The sequence below is a fragment of the Oncorhynchus clarkii genome, chromosome 3 (assembly GCF_045791955.1).
Source record: "Oncorhynchus clarkii lewisi isolate Uvic-CL-2024 chromosome 3, UVic_Ocla_1.0, whole genome shotgun sequence".
Lineage (NCBI taxonomy): Eukaryota > Metazoa > Chordata > Actinopteri > Salmoniformes > Salmonidae > Oncorhynchus > Oncorhynchus clarkii.
This window is the reverse complement of record NC_092149.1, coordinates 72,271,118-72,288,384: the sequence shown is the minus strand read 5'-3', so window position 1 is coordinate 72,288,384 and position 17,267 is coordinate 72,271,118. Positions and strand designations below refer to the sequence as shown.

General features: G+C 41.4%; 1 protein-coding gene across 2 annotated transcripts; it reads left to right on the top strand.

Annotated features, from left to right (window-relative positions):
* Positions 1 to 939: 939 nt before the first annotated feature.
* Positions 940 to 17,265, top strand: LOC139403280 (calsequestrin-2-like). Of its 2 annotated transcripts, XR_011633367.1 has the most exons (12): positions 940 to 1,560; positions 9,082 to 9,166; positions 9,323 to 9,423; positions 9,516 to 9,627; positions 10,351 to 10,424; positions 10,844 to 10,974; positions 11,086 to 11,131; positions 12,283 to 12,337; positions 14,089 to 14,189; positions 14,291 to 14,365; positions 14,495 to 15,823; positions 15,978 to 16,477. XR_011633367.1 is itself a non-coding variant. In XM_071146935.1 (11 exons), exons 1-11 carry the CDS (start codon positions 1,318 to 1,320, stop codon positions 14,753 to 14,755), a joined length of 1,284 nt encoding a protein of 427 aa, XP_071003036.1. In that variant the 5' UTR covers positions 940 to 1,317; the 3' UTR covers positions 14,756 to 17,265. The 2 variants fall into 2 exon arrangements, 1 of the variants encoding a protein (XP_071003036.1); XM_071146935.1 differs by having other exon boundaries at positions 14,495 to 17,265.
* Positions 17,266 to 17,267: the final 2 nt, after the last annotated feature.

Here is a 17,267-nt window from a genome sequence, read left to right as displayed (position 1 = left end):
GTCGATTGTCAACTTGATTCATCATGATGACTTCTACCCCACTATGCTCTGTAACCCCTCAGCTAACACCTCCCTCTACCCCACTATGCTCTGTAACCACTCAGCTAACACCTCCCTCTACCCCACTATGCTCTGTAACCCCTCAGCCAACACCTCCCTCTACCCCAGTATGCTCTGACAACTGCACCAACACACACAGCAATAGTCACTGCCCAGTGTTTCCAGATTTCTATAAAATATGACCTAGAATTACTTACAATATGAGTGAAATAGTTTTCCTTCCAGAAAAATTGTAATTAGGTATGTTTTCAAATCAAATCAAGTTGTATTGGTCACTTACACATATTTAGAAGATGTTATTGTGGGTGTAGCAAAATGCCTGTATCTTGGATTGGTATGGGTGTACCCCAACAACAGAATGGTGTGGGCGCATACCGGTCATTCAAAATATTTATGCAAGCAGACTGCTGATTTCCAAAGTAAAGTAACCACTATAAAGCTATCTCTATGATATTCTAGTTGCCATTAGGCAACCTGTTAGTGCTGTCCATTAGCCTGTCACTACATTAGCATCTATTAACTTCTATTAACACTGGATATTGTGGTGTGGGACACTGTTAGCATAATTCTAACCTGTTGGGAATACCCAGTTTACACCCCTGGGCACTGCTCAGGAGGCTCTTTTTATGCTCATGGTAACTAACCCAATCTACACTATGACAGCTAGAACTTTAGACATGTAGTCCTCAGATTACTATCACCCCAAATCTCCTCATTCCTCCCAACATGCCAAATAGAGACATCATGGTGTGAGAGTGTGAGCAGAGAGCTGAGGCCCAGTGTAAAAACCCACTATCTCCTGTCGTCCTTTCTCTCTCTTTCGGTCTCTCACCTATTTATTTTTAGCACCTAAACAACTGGTCTCCTAAAAATGGGCCTGTGTGGGGTGGGCAGGGGGAGAGGGGTGCTGCTATGTACGGTATCCAGCCCCCCAGCGTGCTTCAGGCCTGTCAGGGCTGTTCTTTCCCTTTGTCTCGGCAGGAGAGAGGGAGCAAAACGGGGAGAGAAAGGGTCTCTGGTTCCTGAACAAGCGTTAGGCATCAGAGGGCGGCTTGGAAGGAAACTCAAGGAGATTTGTACTATAATTGAAGGGCAACCTGTTATTCTCCACCTGTCTTTCTATTGTTGTTTTAAAAATTATTTTAACATTTTGGAGAGTTTGTTTTCTGTCCTAAGCCTAAGCGCTCTTGTAGAGGTCGTAACTGGTGAAGGTTACTCTGTGATTCTCTGGGTGCCTGGTCGTTCCTAACTCAGACCATGCGTTCTCTGTGGCTGCTTCTGATCCTGTGCCTGTCCCTGTCCCTGGCGCCCCTCGTCCAGACCGAGAAGGGCCTGGAGTTCCCTCGCTATGACGGGAACGACAGGGTCATCAACATCAATGACAAGAACTACAAGAAGGCTATGAAGAAGTACAGCATTCTCTGTCTGCTGTACCACAAACCCATCCCTGACGGCAAGGAGCTGCAGAAACAACACCAGATGACTGAGATGGTGCTGGAGGTAAGCTTGATGAGAATGAGGAAGAGGAAGAAGAGGAGGAGGGGAGGAAAAGGGAGATGGTGGGGGAGGAGTATGTGGGAGAGGAGAAAAATATGAGGATGAGGAGGAGGAGTAGAAAGAGATGAGGAGGTGATGAAAGAGGAGGAGGCGGAGAAAGAGATGAGGAGGAGAAAGAGATGAGGAGAAAGAGATGAGGAGGAAGAGAAAGAGATGAGGAGGAGAAAGAGATGAGGAGGAGGAGATGAGGAGGAGAAATAGATGAGGAGGAGGCGAAAGAGATGAGGAGGAGGAGGAGAAAGAGAAAGAGGAGTAGGAGGAGGAGAAAGAGATGAGGTGGAGGAGGAGGAGGAGGAGGAGGAGGAGAAAGAGAAAGAGATGAAGAGGAGGAGGAGGAGGAGGAGGAGGAAGAGTAGGAGGAGGAGAAAGAGATGAGGTGGAGGAGGAGGAGGAGGAGGAGGAGAAAGAGATGAGGAGGAGGATAAAGGAGGAGGAGAAAGAGAAAGAGATGAAGAGGAGGAGCAGGAGGAGGAGGAGGAGTAGGAGGAGGAGAAAGAGATGAGGTGGAGGAGGAGGAGGAGGAGGAGGAGGAGAAAGAGATGAGGAGGAGGAGGAGGAAGAGAAAGAGGTGAGGAGAAGTAGAAAGAGATGAGGAGGAGAAAGAGATGGTAGTTAGGGGAGAAAGGGGAGAGTCACTAGGGAGGGGGAACACCTGGGCTGGACTGAGGTGATTTAACAGTCTGGGGTCACCGGGTCAGCTAGACCTACAGTATTACTCCATAAATCATTTACAGTACCAAGACATTACAGTGTTCCAATGGACACGTAGCTCACAACTTACCGAGGGGTTTGCTGACTGGGGTTAAAGGAAAAATAAAGAGGTATAAAGGGTTCACACTCCAAAACATGTTGCATAAAGTGTACTTCATTACATGTCACTGTGAATGAAAAACATCACCTGCTGCTCGTTTGTTGTTGTTTACAAATGCTGTGTTCAATTACAGACCTACACACTGTAGAAGGCTGTAATTCCGAAACATCTGTGTATGCTATCCCTGATGCAGTAAAACAAATTTAACATTGAATAATGAATGAAGCAATATGCAACATATTTTGGTTTGCGAACCCATTACACCTCTTTATTTGCCTGTATTGGCGGGTTTTACACACCAACCAAGCTTCTGGGAGAGCACGATGGTTATCTTTTGATTAGTTAAAGGAAAAATACACTAAAAAACAATATTTTGGTATTTTTTTATTCACAGTCCCAAAATGTTTTGCATGTCAACAGTCAAGTTTTCAAGATTTTGGACTTTCAAGAAGCAAAGTGACACTTGCCACATCATCATAATGATGTTTTTTTTTGCATCATCCTGATGATGTGGCATGTAAAACTATTGCCGCGTTCACAGGCTAGTCGCAACTCTGACATTTCTGACTTTCTAATTAGTTGAACCATTTGCTTCTTGAAATTCCAACATCTTGAAAACTTGACCGCTGACATCCAAAACATTTTAGGACTGTATCAACAGTGGACTAATTAAATAAATACCAAAATACAGTTTTTGAGGGGAGATTTCCTTTAATCTGAGTATACAAAACATTATGAACACCTGCTCTTTCCATGACAAAGATGATGTGGTGATCCCTTATTAATGTAAGTTGTTAAATCCACTTCAATCAGTGTAAATGAAGGGGAGGAGACAAGTTTTAGAATCATTTTTAAGCCTTGAGACAATCAAGACATGGATTGTGTATGTGTGCCATTCAGAGGGTGAATGGGCAAGACAAAAGATTTGAGTGCCTTTGAACGCGGTATGGTAGTAGCTGCCAGTTGCACTGGTTTGTGTAAAAAACGGCAACGCTGCTGGGTTTTCCACCCTCAACAGGTTTCTCGTCTGTCTGTCTGTCTGTCTGTCTGTCTGTCTGTCTGTCTGTTGAGAGTGAGTGTATGAGAGTGAGCGTGTGCGAGAGAGAGGCTGCCCAGTTCTTTCAGTTAAGGTTATTTCTGTTAATTCATTCTCCACTTCACTCCCGTTGTAATGTATGTCATTCACCCTAGCTCTCTGCCACAGGCAGAAATAGGACTGGCACTCATGCAGTGTATGTTATTGAGCTATACATGTGAAGGGCATTGCAGTGTCTGTCTCTCTCCCTGTTTTGCTTTGAAATTTAAGATACTATATCAATTAAAATGTTTTTGAATAGCTATAGGGTTAGCTAATTGATTATAGCATTTCATGATGCCCTATGACTGCATCTACAGTCTAATGTGCTATGAATATGTTTCTAATATAATCAGCACGTCATAAGAAGCTACTTCAAGTAAAGTGTCAGTGTAGTATCCTACTGCAACAGTGTGATATCTGAGCTGTGACAGTGGACTACAGTGGACTGCTTTAGCCTATGTTCTTCTCCCTAGCTGTCCTGTGCTCCTCATGGCTTGTGTTAGAGTGTGATGTGCAGCAGGTAATCTGAGACCAGTTTCCCACTTCTGATAATAGCCCCAGATATTTTAACTCACCACAGGTGGGTAAGTTGACTATATTTGCATAGTAAACTTACACACAGCATAGTCAATTTACAGACAGCACTGACACAAACACTTACCCCACAGACATGCCGTCTTATCACAGACCCCAAATCCAGAACAAATTCAAGAAAACATACAGTATTATATTGAGCCATGATTGCATGGTACTCCCATCTCTGACTGCTCAAATGTACATCAAACCTGTTCAAAAAACAAACAGCTAAACCAATATCTCACCACACAACGACTCTCCCTTATTTGACCTAGATATTTTGTGTGTATATGCTGATATGTAGGCTGTGTGTGACACTTTACATTTATGCAGTTCTGACCTTGAGATGTTCTTGTCCATTAATGTTCTGTATTATTTAATGTTTCATGTTTTGTGTGGACCCCAGGAAGAGTAGCTGATGCTATAGCAAAAGCTAATGGAGATCCTAATAACATACCCCAAAATACTGCACTAGGGTTAGGGTCCAGGGTAATCATAATTAACTGTACTTGCTCTTTTGCTTCACTAAAATATATCTGTATAAGATTACCATATCTGGGTTCTAAATGTATTTAGGGTATTTAAATGACTTTCAAAGACATTTGGAAGTAAGTATTTAGGTATGTTGTTGCTGAAAACATACAGTGCCTTGCGAAAGTATTCGGCCCCCTTGAGCTTTGCGACCTTTTGCCACATTTCAGGCTTCAAACATAAAGTTATAAAACTGTATTTTTTTGTGAAGAATCAACAACAAGTGGGACACAATCATGAAGTGGAACAACATTTATTGGATATTTCAAACTTTTTTAACAAATCAAAAACTGAAAAATTGGGCGTGCAAAATTATTCAGCCCCTTTACTTTCAGTGCAGCAAACTCTCTCCAGAAGTTCAGTGAGGATCACTGAATGATCCAATGTTGACCTAAATGACTAATGATGATAAATACAATCCACCTGTGTGTAATCAAGTCTCCGTATAAATGCACCTGCACTGTGATAGTCTCAGAGGTCCGTTAAAAGCGCAGAGAGCATCATGAAGAACAAGGAACACACCAGGCAGGTCCGAGATACTGTTGTGAAGAATTTTAAAGCCGGATTTGGATACAAAAAGATTTCCCAAGCTTTAAACATCCCAAGGAGCACTGTGCAAGCGATAATATTGAAATGGAAGGAGTATCAGACCACTGCAAATCTACCAAGACCTGGCCGTCCCTCTAAACTTTCAGCTCATACAAGGAGAAGACTGATCAGAGATGCAGCCAAGAGGCCCATCATCACTCTGGATGAACTGCAGAGATCTACAGCTGAGGTGGGAGACTCTGTCCATAGGACAGCAATCAGTCGTATATTGCACAAATCTGGCCTTTATGGAAGAGTGGCAAGAAGAAAGACATTTCTTAAAGATATCCATAAAAAGTGTTGAACTGAACTGAAAACTGCTGTTCACAAATGCTCTCCATCCAACCTCACTGAGCTCGAGCTGTTTCGCAAGGAGGAATGAGAAAAATTTCCAGTCTCTCGATGTGCAAAACTGATAGAGACATACCCCAAGCGACTTACAGCTGTAATCGCAGCAAAAGGTGGCGCTACAAAGTATTAACTTAAGTAAAGGGGCTGAATAATTTTGCACGCCCAATTTTTCAGTTTTTGATTTGTTAAAAAACGTTTGAAATATCCAATAAATGTCGTTCCACTTCATGATTGTGTCCCACTTGTTGTTGATTCTTCACAAACAAATACAGTTTTATATCTTTCTGTTTGAAGCCTGAAATGTGGCTAAAGGTCGCAAAGTTCAAGGGGGCCGAATACTTTCGCAAGGCACTGTAAATAGTTGAATATTGGCATTTATTTCAAATTACTCAAATACACAGTATTTATAACAACTATTAAAATACTCCCATGCATTTGAACCAGGTCTGTTGGCAATTTGAAAATAATGTTTTTGGAAATACTTACAAAAAATAGTCTTTGTATAGGAAATTATTTGAAAATACTTTCAAATACTTCCAATATAAGTAGTTGATTCTGGACACATTATTTCAACATACTGAAATACATGGAAAATATCTACATAACAAATAATCAAGTACACATGTATTAGAACCCAGGTCCGGAGATTACATCCATGTTGCATTATTTTACAGTGCCTTGCGAAAGTATTCGGCCCCCTTGAACTTTGCGACCTTTTGCCACATTTCAGGCTTCAAACAGAAAGATATAAAACTGTATTTTTTTGTGAAGAATCAACAACAAGTGGGACACAATCATGAAGTGGAACGACATTTATTGGATATTTCAAACTTTTTTAACAAATCAAAAACTGAAAAATTGGGCGTGCAAAATTATTCAGCCCCCTTAAGTTAATACTTTGTAGCGCCACCTTTTGCTGCGATTACAGCTGTAAGTCGCTTGGGGTATGTCTCTATCAGTTTTGCACATCGAGAGACTGAAATTTTTTCCCATTCCTCCTTGCAAAACAGCTCGAGCTCAGTGAGGTTGGATGGAGAGCATTTGTGAACAGCAGTTTTCAGTTCTTTCCACAGATTCTCGATTGGATTCAGGTCTGGACTTTGACTTGGCCATTCTAACACCTGGATATGTTTATTTTTGAACCATTCCATTGTAGATTTTGCTTTATGTTTTGGATCATTGTCTTGTTGGAAGACAAATCTCCGTCCCAGTCTCAGGTCTTTCGCAGACTCCATCAGGTTTTCTTCCAGAATGGTCCTGTATTTGGCTCCATCCATCTTCCCATCAATTTTAACCATCTTCCCTGTCCCTGCTGAAGAAAAGCAGGCCCAAACCATGATGCTGCCACCACCATGTTTGACAGTGGGTATGGTGTGTTCAGGGTGATGAGCTGTGTTGCTTTTACGCCAAACATAACGTTTTGCATTGTTGCCAAAAAGTTCAATTTTGGTTTCATCTGACCAGATGTTTGGTGTGTCTTCCAGGTGGCTTGTGGCAAGCTTTAAACGACACTTTTTATGGATATCTTTAAGAAATGGCTTTCTTCTTGCCACTCTTCCATAAAGGCCAGATTTGTGCAATATACGACTGATTGTTGTCCTATGGACAGAGTCTCCCACCTCAGCTGTAGATCTCTGCAGTTCATCCAGAGTGATCATGGGCCTCTTGGCTGCATCTCTGATCAGTCTTCTCCTTGTATGAGCTGAAAGTTTTTAGAGGGACGGCCAGGTCTTGGTAGATTTGCAGTGGTCTGATACTCCTTCCATTTCAATATTATCGCTTGCACAGTGCTCCTTGGGATGTTTAAAGCTTGGGAAATCTTTTTGTATCCAAATCCGGCTTTAAAATTCTTCACAACAGTATCTCGGACCTGCCTGGTGTGTTCCTTGTTCTTCATGATGCTCTCTGCGCTTTTAACGGACCTCTGAGACTATCACAGTGCAGGTGCATTTATACGGAGACTTGATTACACACAGGTGGATTGTATTTATCATCATTAGTCATTTAGGTCAACATTGGATCATTCAGAGATCTTCACTGAACTTCTGGAGAGAGTTTGCTGCACTGAAAGTAAAGGGGCTGAATAATTTTGCACGCCCAATTTTCAGTTTTTGATTTGTTAAAAAAGTAAAAAAAGTCCAATAAATGTCGTTCCACTTCATGATTGTGTCCCACTTGTTGTTGATTCTTCACAAAAAAATACAGTTTTATATCTTTCTGTTTGAAGCCTGAAATGTGGCAAAAGGTCGCAAAGTTCAAGGGGGCCGAATACTTTCGCAAGGCACTGTATAAGGCGCTTACAGAGTGAGATTTGTTTGAAGAGTCCACAACCTATCTGATCTTTTTTCATCACTCTGTCAATGTAGCATTGACATAATGTATCTCATGCTTGGACAAAGGCTACTTGTTTCATGTTGCATGTACTCTAAATTGTAGTTTTCTGTCTGTGTTCATTGGTTTTGGTTTGCTAGAAGTTGAGAGGTACACAGTACAGCATATCCCTTTTAAGGTGTGTACAGTTTTGCTGAGCTGCAAAAAATACAATGCCTTTTTCTTGTCTACAACTAATGCATATTCTTTGCCTCTATATATTTTTTTTCAAACATGATGTTCAAAGCCCTAAATGATCAGCTGTCACCGTATCATCTGGATAAAGACAGACAAATCAGTGTTCCCCTCCTGATATTTCTGTCAGTCAGGTATTCTTAGGAGCCCCAGTTTTACCCCTGTCAGAGCTCAAGGCCTTGACTGACATAGCCTCACCTAATTGAGACCACAATGGCAGCAGCATTCTGGCTTGTATGTACAGTACATGTAGAGCTGTGCACTTCTAGTCATTCTAGAACTGTCTCCCTCTGTGTGTGTGTCGCCTTTGGGCTTTTCTGTTCTCTGGACCGTTATCTACTCAATAACGTCACCCCAATTAAGGCTCATCCCAGTCCTGTCTGTCCCAGTGCCGACTTACAGTCGCAGATTGTGCATGTGACTGTGTATGTTTGTGTTGTATACGACCAATACAATTTTATTTTATTTAAATTATCGGTCAGCATTGTCTCTCTCTCTCTCTCTAGGGTTTTTTCCTAGATATGATTGCTTAAAGTTTAAAAAAGCTTCAATGTTTTGTCAATGCTTCAAACTGGATCACAGTTTGTGAGCACATACAGATGTAGAATCTTAATTTGAACCAGTTTGTTACAGCAGGAAAATAATCATGCAGCAACAGAAAATGTGAATTATTATGTGGATTACATTTAATGGAATTTTTTGGTAAGGGTTGATACATTTTTTGTTAGGGAAAATCAAGTCTGACGTTTTAAAGTGGAAATAACACACTTTAGAAGCCTTTTTAAAACATAATTACACTACAAGTTTGCATTGCCTGCTGTATAGGAAATGTCTCAGCAACAAAAGAGGGATCAAATGAAGGTCTTACATCTGTACCAGTAAGGGCAGATGTAAGATCTATTTGACACTGTTCTAATTTTAGTGTTATGATGATGTTGAAGTAACAGTCTTTCGTCATCTCCAGCTTGCTGCCCAGGTTATGGAGGAAAAGGAGATTGGGTTTGGAATGGTTGACTCCCACGAAGACGTCAAGGTTGCCAAGAAGCTGGGTAAGAAAACCATTAACACATCAGCCTGCACTATAGTTGCCAAAAAGTATGATACTGCATGACTATGAAGCACCAAAAGGCTTTTGTACAGCCTGCAGTGAATGGCTGTAAATAATGATCTGTATGTGACCCCCTGAACCCTAAACTATGACCCAGGCCTGGTGGAAGAGGGAAGTGTGTACGTGTTCAAGGGAGACCGTATGATTGAGTTTGATGGCCTGCTCTCTGCAGACACCCTGGTGGAGTTCCTACTAGACGTGAGTGACTTGTTGATACTAGGCACAGATCTAGGATCAGCTTGCTGTTGTGTCCCTTTCCCTGTACAACAAACTCTCTCTTCTCTCTCTAGCTGTTGGAGGAGCCCGTGGAAGTGATAGGAAATACTCTGGAGCTGAGGGCCTTTGACAGGATGGAGGAAGACATCCGTCTTATTGGCTACTTCAAAAATGACGAATCAGAATGTGAGTTTTTACCAATCTGTCTGTGCTTATGTGTGATGGCAGGGATTGGACTGCTATTGGATGATCCCCAGGGCTTGATAATGACCAGAGCATTTTTAAACCACGGATTTCATTTCAGTCATTTAGCAGAGGCTCTTATCAAGGGCGACTTGCAGTAGTGAGTGCAGACATTTTAATACTTTTTTTCATACTGGTTCGCCATGGGAATCAAACCCACAACCCTGGTGCTGCAAGTGCCATGCTCTATCAACTGAGCTACACAAGCTTCATGATCTATTTTACCCTCCCTCCACAGACAGCTGTGAGGCCCAAATGTTTTCCCATTTATCCTAAGACGCAGCACCGCACTCATGATGAGCACAACGATGGCTGTCTCGCCCATGACCAACTGTGGGAGCCTAGAACTAGGGGTCAACAAACAGAGTTCAGTTATTTCAGTGCCTGTATGTGTCAACGGCATCTCCTTAAAGGCTAATGATAGCCCAGCTAGCACACACAAGCTAACAGATGCTTGGTAACGGCTATGCTAATTGACAGAACCAATCTGGGAATTAGACTTTAATGCTGAAGGTCTACATCTCTTCACAATGGATAATAAATGGTGTAGCAGGTGGTTACACAGTAGTACAGCGACTTAAAAATAAGTTAAGTGTCCTCTCTTCCATCCCTCACTCCACCAAATGCTCTCCTTTCTCTTCTTCATAAACCTCTGGTCTCCTCCAGACTACCATGCATTCAAGGAGGCTGCAGAGCAGTTCCAGCCCTACATCAGATTCTTCGCTACCTTTGAGAAATCTGTGAGTATACTGACATCCATACCTTGAAATTCTGTTTCCTTGGTCTGTGAGTAGCAGTCCTGTCAGGGCAGGGAGTCCTGATTGGTATGTGAGTAGGAGTCCTGTCAGTGCAGGGCAGGGGGTCCTGATTGGTCTGTGAGTAGGAGTCCTGTCAGGGCAGGGCAGGGGGTCCTGATTGGTCTGTGAGTAGGAGTCCTGTCAGGGCAGGGGGTCCTGATTGATCTGTGAGTAGGAGTCCTGTCAGGGCAGGGCAGGGCATGAGGTCCTGATTGGTCTGTGAGTAGGGGTCCTGTCAGGGCAGGGGGTCCTGATTGGTCTGTGAGTAGGGGTCCTGTCAGGGCAGGGGATCCTAATTGGTCTGTGAGCAGGGGTCCTGTCAGGGCAGGGGGTCCTGATTCAAGGTGTTTGTGGTGTTTAAGGTGGCCAAGGAGCTGACCCTGAAGATGAACGAGGTGGATTTCTACGAGCCCTTCATGGAGGAGCCTGTCACTGTCCCTGACAGGCCTAACTCTGAGCAGGAGATCGTGGCCTTCGTCACTGAACACAGGAGGTAAGAAAGGGATCAGTATGGCTGTCAGAACACAGTTATTTCACTCTGATCAGTGCGATTAGTGACACCAAACAGACAGGGTTGTGTAAGATTGTTTGTCTTTGTTTTCAGACCAACACTGAGAAAACTGCGTGCTGAGGACATGTTTGAGACCTGGGTGAGAAGTTGTATTATTTTTCAGTTCAGTTCAAAGCCTCTGAATAGAGAATTACTCAATGTAACATTACATTTTATTTATTTCGCCTTTATTTAACCAGGTAGGCTAGTTGAGAACAAGTTCTCATTTACAACTGCGACCTGGCCAAGATAAAGCAAAGCAGTGTGACACAGACAACAACACAAAGTTGCACATGGAATAAACAATAAACAAGCCAATGACACAGTAGAAAAAAAAGGAAAGTCTATAGACAGTGTGTACAAAAGGAGGTATGAGGAGGTAGGCAATAAATAGGCCATAGGAGTGAATAATTACAATTTAGCATATTAACACTGGAGTGATAAATGAGCAGATGATGATGTGCAAGTAGAGATACTGGTGTGCAAAAGAGCAGGAAAGTAAATAAAAACAATATGGGGATGAGGTAGGTAGATTGGGTGGGCTATTTACAGATGGACTATGTACAGCTGCAGCGACCGGTTAGTTGCTCAGATAGCTGATGTTTAAAGTTGGTGAGGGAAATAAGTCTCCAACTTCAGCGATTTTTGCAATTCGTTCCAGTCACTGGCAGCAGAGAACTGGAAGGAAAGGCGGCCAAATTAGGTGTTGGCTTTGAGGATGATCAGTAAGATATACCTGCTGGAGCGTGTGCCACGGTTGGGTGTTGTTATCGTGAGCAGTGAACTGGGATAAGGCGGAGCTTTACCTAGCATAGACTTATAGATGACCTGGAGCCAGTGGGTCTGGTGACGAATATGCAGGGAGGCCCAGCCGACTAGAGCATACAGGTAGCAGTGGTGGGTGGTATAAGGTGATTTGGTAACAAAACGGATGGCACTGTGATAGACTGCATCCAGTTTGCTGAGTAGAGTATTGGAAGATATTTTGTAGATGACATCGCCAAAGTCGAGGATCGGTAGGATAGTCAGTTTTACTAGGTTAAGTTTGGCGGCGTGAGTGAAGGAGGCTTTGTTGCAAAATAGAAAGCCGATTGTAGATTTGATTTTGGATTGGAGATGTTTAATATGAGTCTGGAAGGAGAGTTTACAGTCTAACCAGACAACATACATAGAAGTATTTGATATGCAATCTTGCTTTACTTGCCTTAATCCTGGGACAGCTTCTCATGATGTTGTTTCTGTTATTCTCAGGAGGACGATTTGGAGGGGATCCATGTGGTGGCCTTCGCAGAGGAGGAGGACCCTGGTAAAAGCCATTATATCAATATCATTACCCAATTTTAGCACTGAGCAAGGCAGACATTAGTATAAATAAACTTAGCTCTGCAGTACAGGTTCCCGAGGAGATGAACGTGACATAGCTTTTAAAAGAGCAACCTCATACACATTGCTTCAGAATGTATTCACACCCCTTGACTTTTTTCATATTGTGTTGTGTTTAAACGTGGGATTGGTGGGATTAAAATTGATTTGTCATTTTTTGTCAACAATCAATACAAAATACTCTGTAATGTCAAGGATAAAGAAAAATTATGACAAATATATGTTTTATTAATTAAATATATTTTAATTAGATAAGTATTCAATCAACCCCCCTGAGTCAATACATCTTAGAATCACCTTTGGCAGCGATTACAGCTGTGAGTGTTTCTGGGTAAATCGCTAAGAGCTTTGCAAACCTGGCCCATTAAACATGTAAAAAACTCTTCTTGTTCTGTCAAGTTGGTTGTTGATCATTGCTGACAGCCATTTTCAAGTCTTACCATATATTTAAGTCAGATTTAAGTCAAAACTGTAACTAGCCACTCTTCATAAGTAACTCCAGTGTATATTTTATGACTTGTGTTGTAGGTTATTGTCCTGCTGAAAGGTGGATTTATCTCCCAGTGTCTGTTGGAAAGCAGACTGAACCAGGTTTACCTCTAGGATTTTGCCAGTGTCTAGCTCTTAGCTCTTTTTTTTATTAAAAAAACTCCCTAGTCCTTGCTGATGACAAGCACACCCATAACATGATGCAGCCATGCTTGAAAATATAAAGAGTGGTACTCAGTGATGTGTTGTGTTGGCCCCAAACATAATGCTTTGTATTCAGGACTTAAAGTACATTTCTTTGCAGTATTACTTTAGCGCTTTATTGGAAACAGGATGCATGTTTTGGAATATTTATATTCTGTACAGGCTTCCTTCTCTTCACTGTCATTTAGTGTCAGTACAATGTTGTCAATCCATCCTCACTTTTCACAGCCATTTAACTCTGAAACTGGTTTTAAATCACCATTGGCCTCATTGTGAAATCCCTGAGCGGTTTCCTTCCTCTCAAATGAGTTAGAAAGGATGCCCATATCTTTGTAGTGACTGGGTGTATTGATACACTATCCAAAGTGCAAAGTGTAATTCATAACTTCACCATCCTCAAAGGGATATTCAATGTCTGTTTTTTTTTTACCCATCTACCAATAGGTGCCCTTCTTTGTGAGGCATTGGAAAACCTCTCTGGTCTTTGTGGTTGAATCTGTGCTTGAAATTCACTGCTCGACTGATGGACCTTACAGATAATTGTATGTGGTGTACAGAGATTGGGTAGTCAATCAAAAATAATGTTAAATACCATTATTGCGCACAGAGTTAGTCCATGCAACTTATTGTCTGACCTGTTAAGCACATTTTTACTCTTGAAGTTATTTAGGCTTGCCATGACAAAGGCGTTGAATAGTTATTGACTTAAGACATTTCAGGTTTAGATTTTTTATTATAAAACATAATTCCACTTTGACATTATGTCAGATCACTGACTTAAATTCTAAATGTAATTTTAAATTCAGCCTGTAACACAACAAAACGTGTAAAAAGTCAAGGGGTGTGAATACTTTCTGTAGGCTTTGTATCAGTCTCATCTGAACCTGAGAATCACTGAAATGGATCATAGCTTCCAGGAAATTCAACAAACTTCTCAGGGATTGATAAAACACAGACAAACCTTCTTGATGCGTTGTTCAGATGGTTATGAGTTCCTGGAGCTGTTGAAGGAGGTGGCCAGAGACAATACCCACCACCCTGGTCTCAGCATCATCTGGATCGACCCTGATGACTTCCCCCTGGTGAGCCACACATACAGAGACAGACAGACAGGGCTAAAGGAACTCTTCTACAAGTCCCTACAGTTCTCAGGTCTCACAGTGTGTTCTCCCTCCCTCCTCAGCTGATCCCCTACTGGGAGAAGACATTCCACGTGGACCTGTTCAAGCCTCAGATCGGAGTGGTCAACGTTACTGATGTGAGTCCCCTAACAGCTCCAGTACAGCATAAGAAATATCTGGCAACCTGTCCGGAATTGTGAAACTCAGATCGAACACGTTGGCCCCTGACCTTTGACCTCTCTTTCTCGCTCCCTCCCTCTGGACAGGCTGACAGCATCTGGCTGGAGATAGACGAACAGGACCTGCCCACAGCCCAGGAGCTGGAGGATTGGATAGAGGACGTCCTGTCTGGCAAGGTCAACACCGAGGATGATGATGATGATGACAACGATGATGATGACGAAGATGACGAAGACGATAACGAAGATGATGACGAAGATGATGACGAAGATGATGACGATGATAACGATGATGACGAAGATGATAACGATGATGACGACGACGAAGATGATGACGATGATGAATAATTAAAAAACTACAAATTTGTAATCCAAAATTCATAACATTGTTGTATAGTCTCTTCACTGTACTATCATCAAAGTGAACGAGTTCAGGGAGAGAGGAATAGATCTATATGCTTTTATAAAATATTTTGTACAATGTGTACATCACTAGCCAAAATCAACCTTTCTGCATTAGAAGAAAACCCATCAACAGATTTTGTTTTTCAAGAATCTGATAAAAATACTGTAGATAAACTGAAATCTATCTGAAAGAGAGAAGTAACAATATGTTGACCAACAGAGATACTTCAGAAAACCCCAAACAGTTCCATCCTTCCCTTAATTCTACTAATTTATAACAATGACTGGCAACCACGACAAATACATCAATCTAACTTTAGTTTGATCAATGAAGTGCTGCTGTACACCATCCTAAACCTCACTGAAGTCACTGAAAAGGTTGGCATCTTTGTGTGCTTTTCTGTGCCCTCTATTATATACTCTGTGTGTAGATAATTGCATTTTAGGTTCTACTTCCTGGATTCAGTGCAAATACACACCTGTCTCTCCCTTTCCCAGGGGCTAGATCTTTGTTATTACTATTGACACTTTCCAATTTCCACAACACTTTCTCTCCTTTCATCTCCTCCTCCTCTCCATCTCTGTATTCATGTGTGTTTGAGTATGCAACAGCTGCAAAGTGAGATAATATCAGCATTACACACCCAGATGGGAGAGGAAAGCCTATTTAAATGCAAATTCCTCAAGTCTCAATTTCTCTAATATATTCTCTCTCCATGTTTCGTTCTCTTCATCTTTCTGTCTCTTTCCCTCCTTGACTCATTGCTCGTTCTCACCCTCCTTCCGTGGGCTATTAGAAGAGGAGATGTGTAGTGGCAGGAGAGAGTTCTCAGTGTTCTGTAGGACCAGGGCACAGTAGGGGGAAGGGGGCTTCAGATATTAACTCAATGTCTATACTCAACCTTCATATTACAACCACTAACTCTCTCGCTCGCTCTCTCTCCGCCTTCTCACATACTGTATAGTACACAAGACAAATACACTGCAGCACACACACGCACACACACTTGCGTTCCAAAAATAAGTCATACAGTATGAGAATATGTTGAAAATGTTCATACAAATATTTATTTTACAAATGTGAATCTTGATACAGTTTTTCTAATTCCATATCTGTAATCTTAAAGCAAAAACCTAAGACTGAATTTGTCAGTATGAAATCTAGGGTGCCTGGCGCGCACACACACACACACACACACACACACACACACTCTCTCTATTGGACGAAAATTATTGCATACAATAACACAAACAAGTTGAGCATACATCATATGTGTTTCAAAACATAGGCACCTTTGTAGTGAAGGATACATAACAGGAGACAAAGGCCCCATTCAAATACTTCCTTTCTCCCTTCCTTGAAGTAGTTGCATATCTGAATTGGTTGTATGAAGGAAAGCATTGGTAGGCAATCTTGCTTTGATCTATCCAACACTTATGACTTGAGATTACCTCAAGAAAACAAGGAATAAAGGATGAATTCGAACAGTATTCAAACAAAATTCACAACCATGATTTCAACACTATAAAATCCTCAACATTTAACTTTTTAGTGACAACAATGATAATACAATTGCTAACAATTGAATTATCATAGTCTTGAAAAATAAGCACATGTAATAGGGAAGATTTGGATAAAAACAATTCAATATAAAAATAAATAAATACTGTCCACAGATTAGTATAAAAATCCCATAGCAGTGGTAGTACTACTAGTTGTGGCTAGATGGCACTACAGCTTCTGTTGTGAATGTAGAGATCCCTCACTATGAGGAGACTGTTGTCTGCACATCAATACTGAGGAATATACCGTGTCCAATATCCAAATGTTTAAAAAAAAGACAATAGAAATGTATCACCTGAGCCTATTGGAATCAGTTCCAGGACATGTACATATGTGCATGCAGTCCTGGAGATAGACAAGCATTTCACGACACCCGCTATAACATATTCTAAATACGTGTATGTGACCAATAAAAAATGGGATATTGATTAGTGGTATCAGATCAGTCAGTCATGTCTGGAACAAAATACATTACCACAGCTACTTGTTTTCTCTTATATCTGAAGATGGAAAAACTTGAGCCTCAACCTTTTTCACTTAGCTTTAAGGGTTAATTCTGTAGAAATGTAATAATAGATTTATTTCATCTAGAGATAAGACACAAATCTATTGCATATGTCTTCTCATTACATGCCAAAAGTATAGAATATGTCTGTATAAATGCTCTCTCTCCCTCCCACCCTGTTTGTTTTCTCAACTGTGAGTTCATGGTTAGAGGACAGTATCTAGCAATAGTCCGCTTTGGGTTTGAGTACAACAGATTCTCTTACAGATATGTCTAGGAATCCTGGGTAGTACAATGACTGAACATAACTGTGGGCAGTCAGACACTTATCAATTAAATGGAAATAACCCACACGTTTAAATAAATACAAACACATGTACAATCCA

Bases quoted from the DNA above. Each gene is read 5' to 3' on its own strand.
- LOC139403280 (XM_071146935.1), top strand. From the start codon at position 1,318: ATGCGTTCTCTGTGGCTGCTTCTGATCCTGTGCCTGTCCCTGTCCCTG. The intron at 9,167-9,322 runs GTAAGAAAACCA...ACTATGACCCAG, and splicing joins CAAGGTTGCCAAGAAGCTGG to GCCTGGTGGAAGAGGGAAGT. The intron at 11,132-12,282 runs GTGAGAAGTTGT...TGTTATTCTCAG, and splicing joins AGGACATGTTTGAGACCTGG to GAGGACGATTTGGAGGGGAT.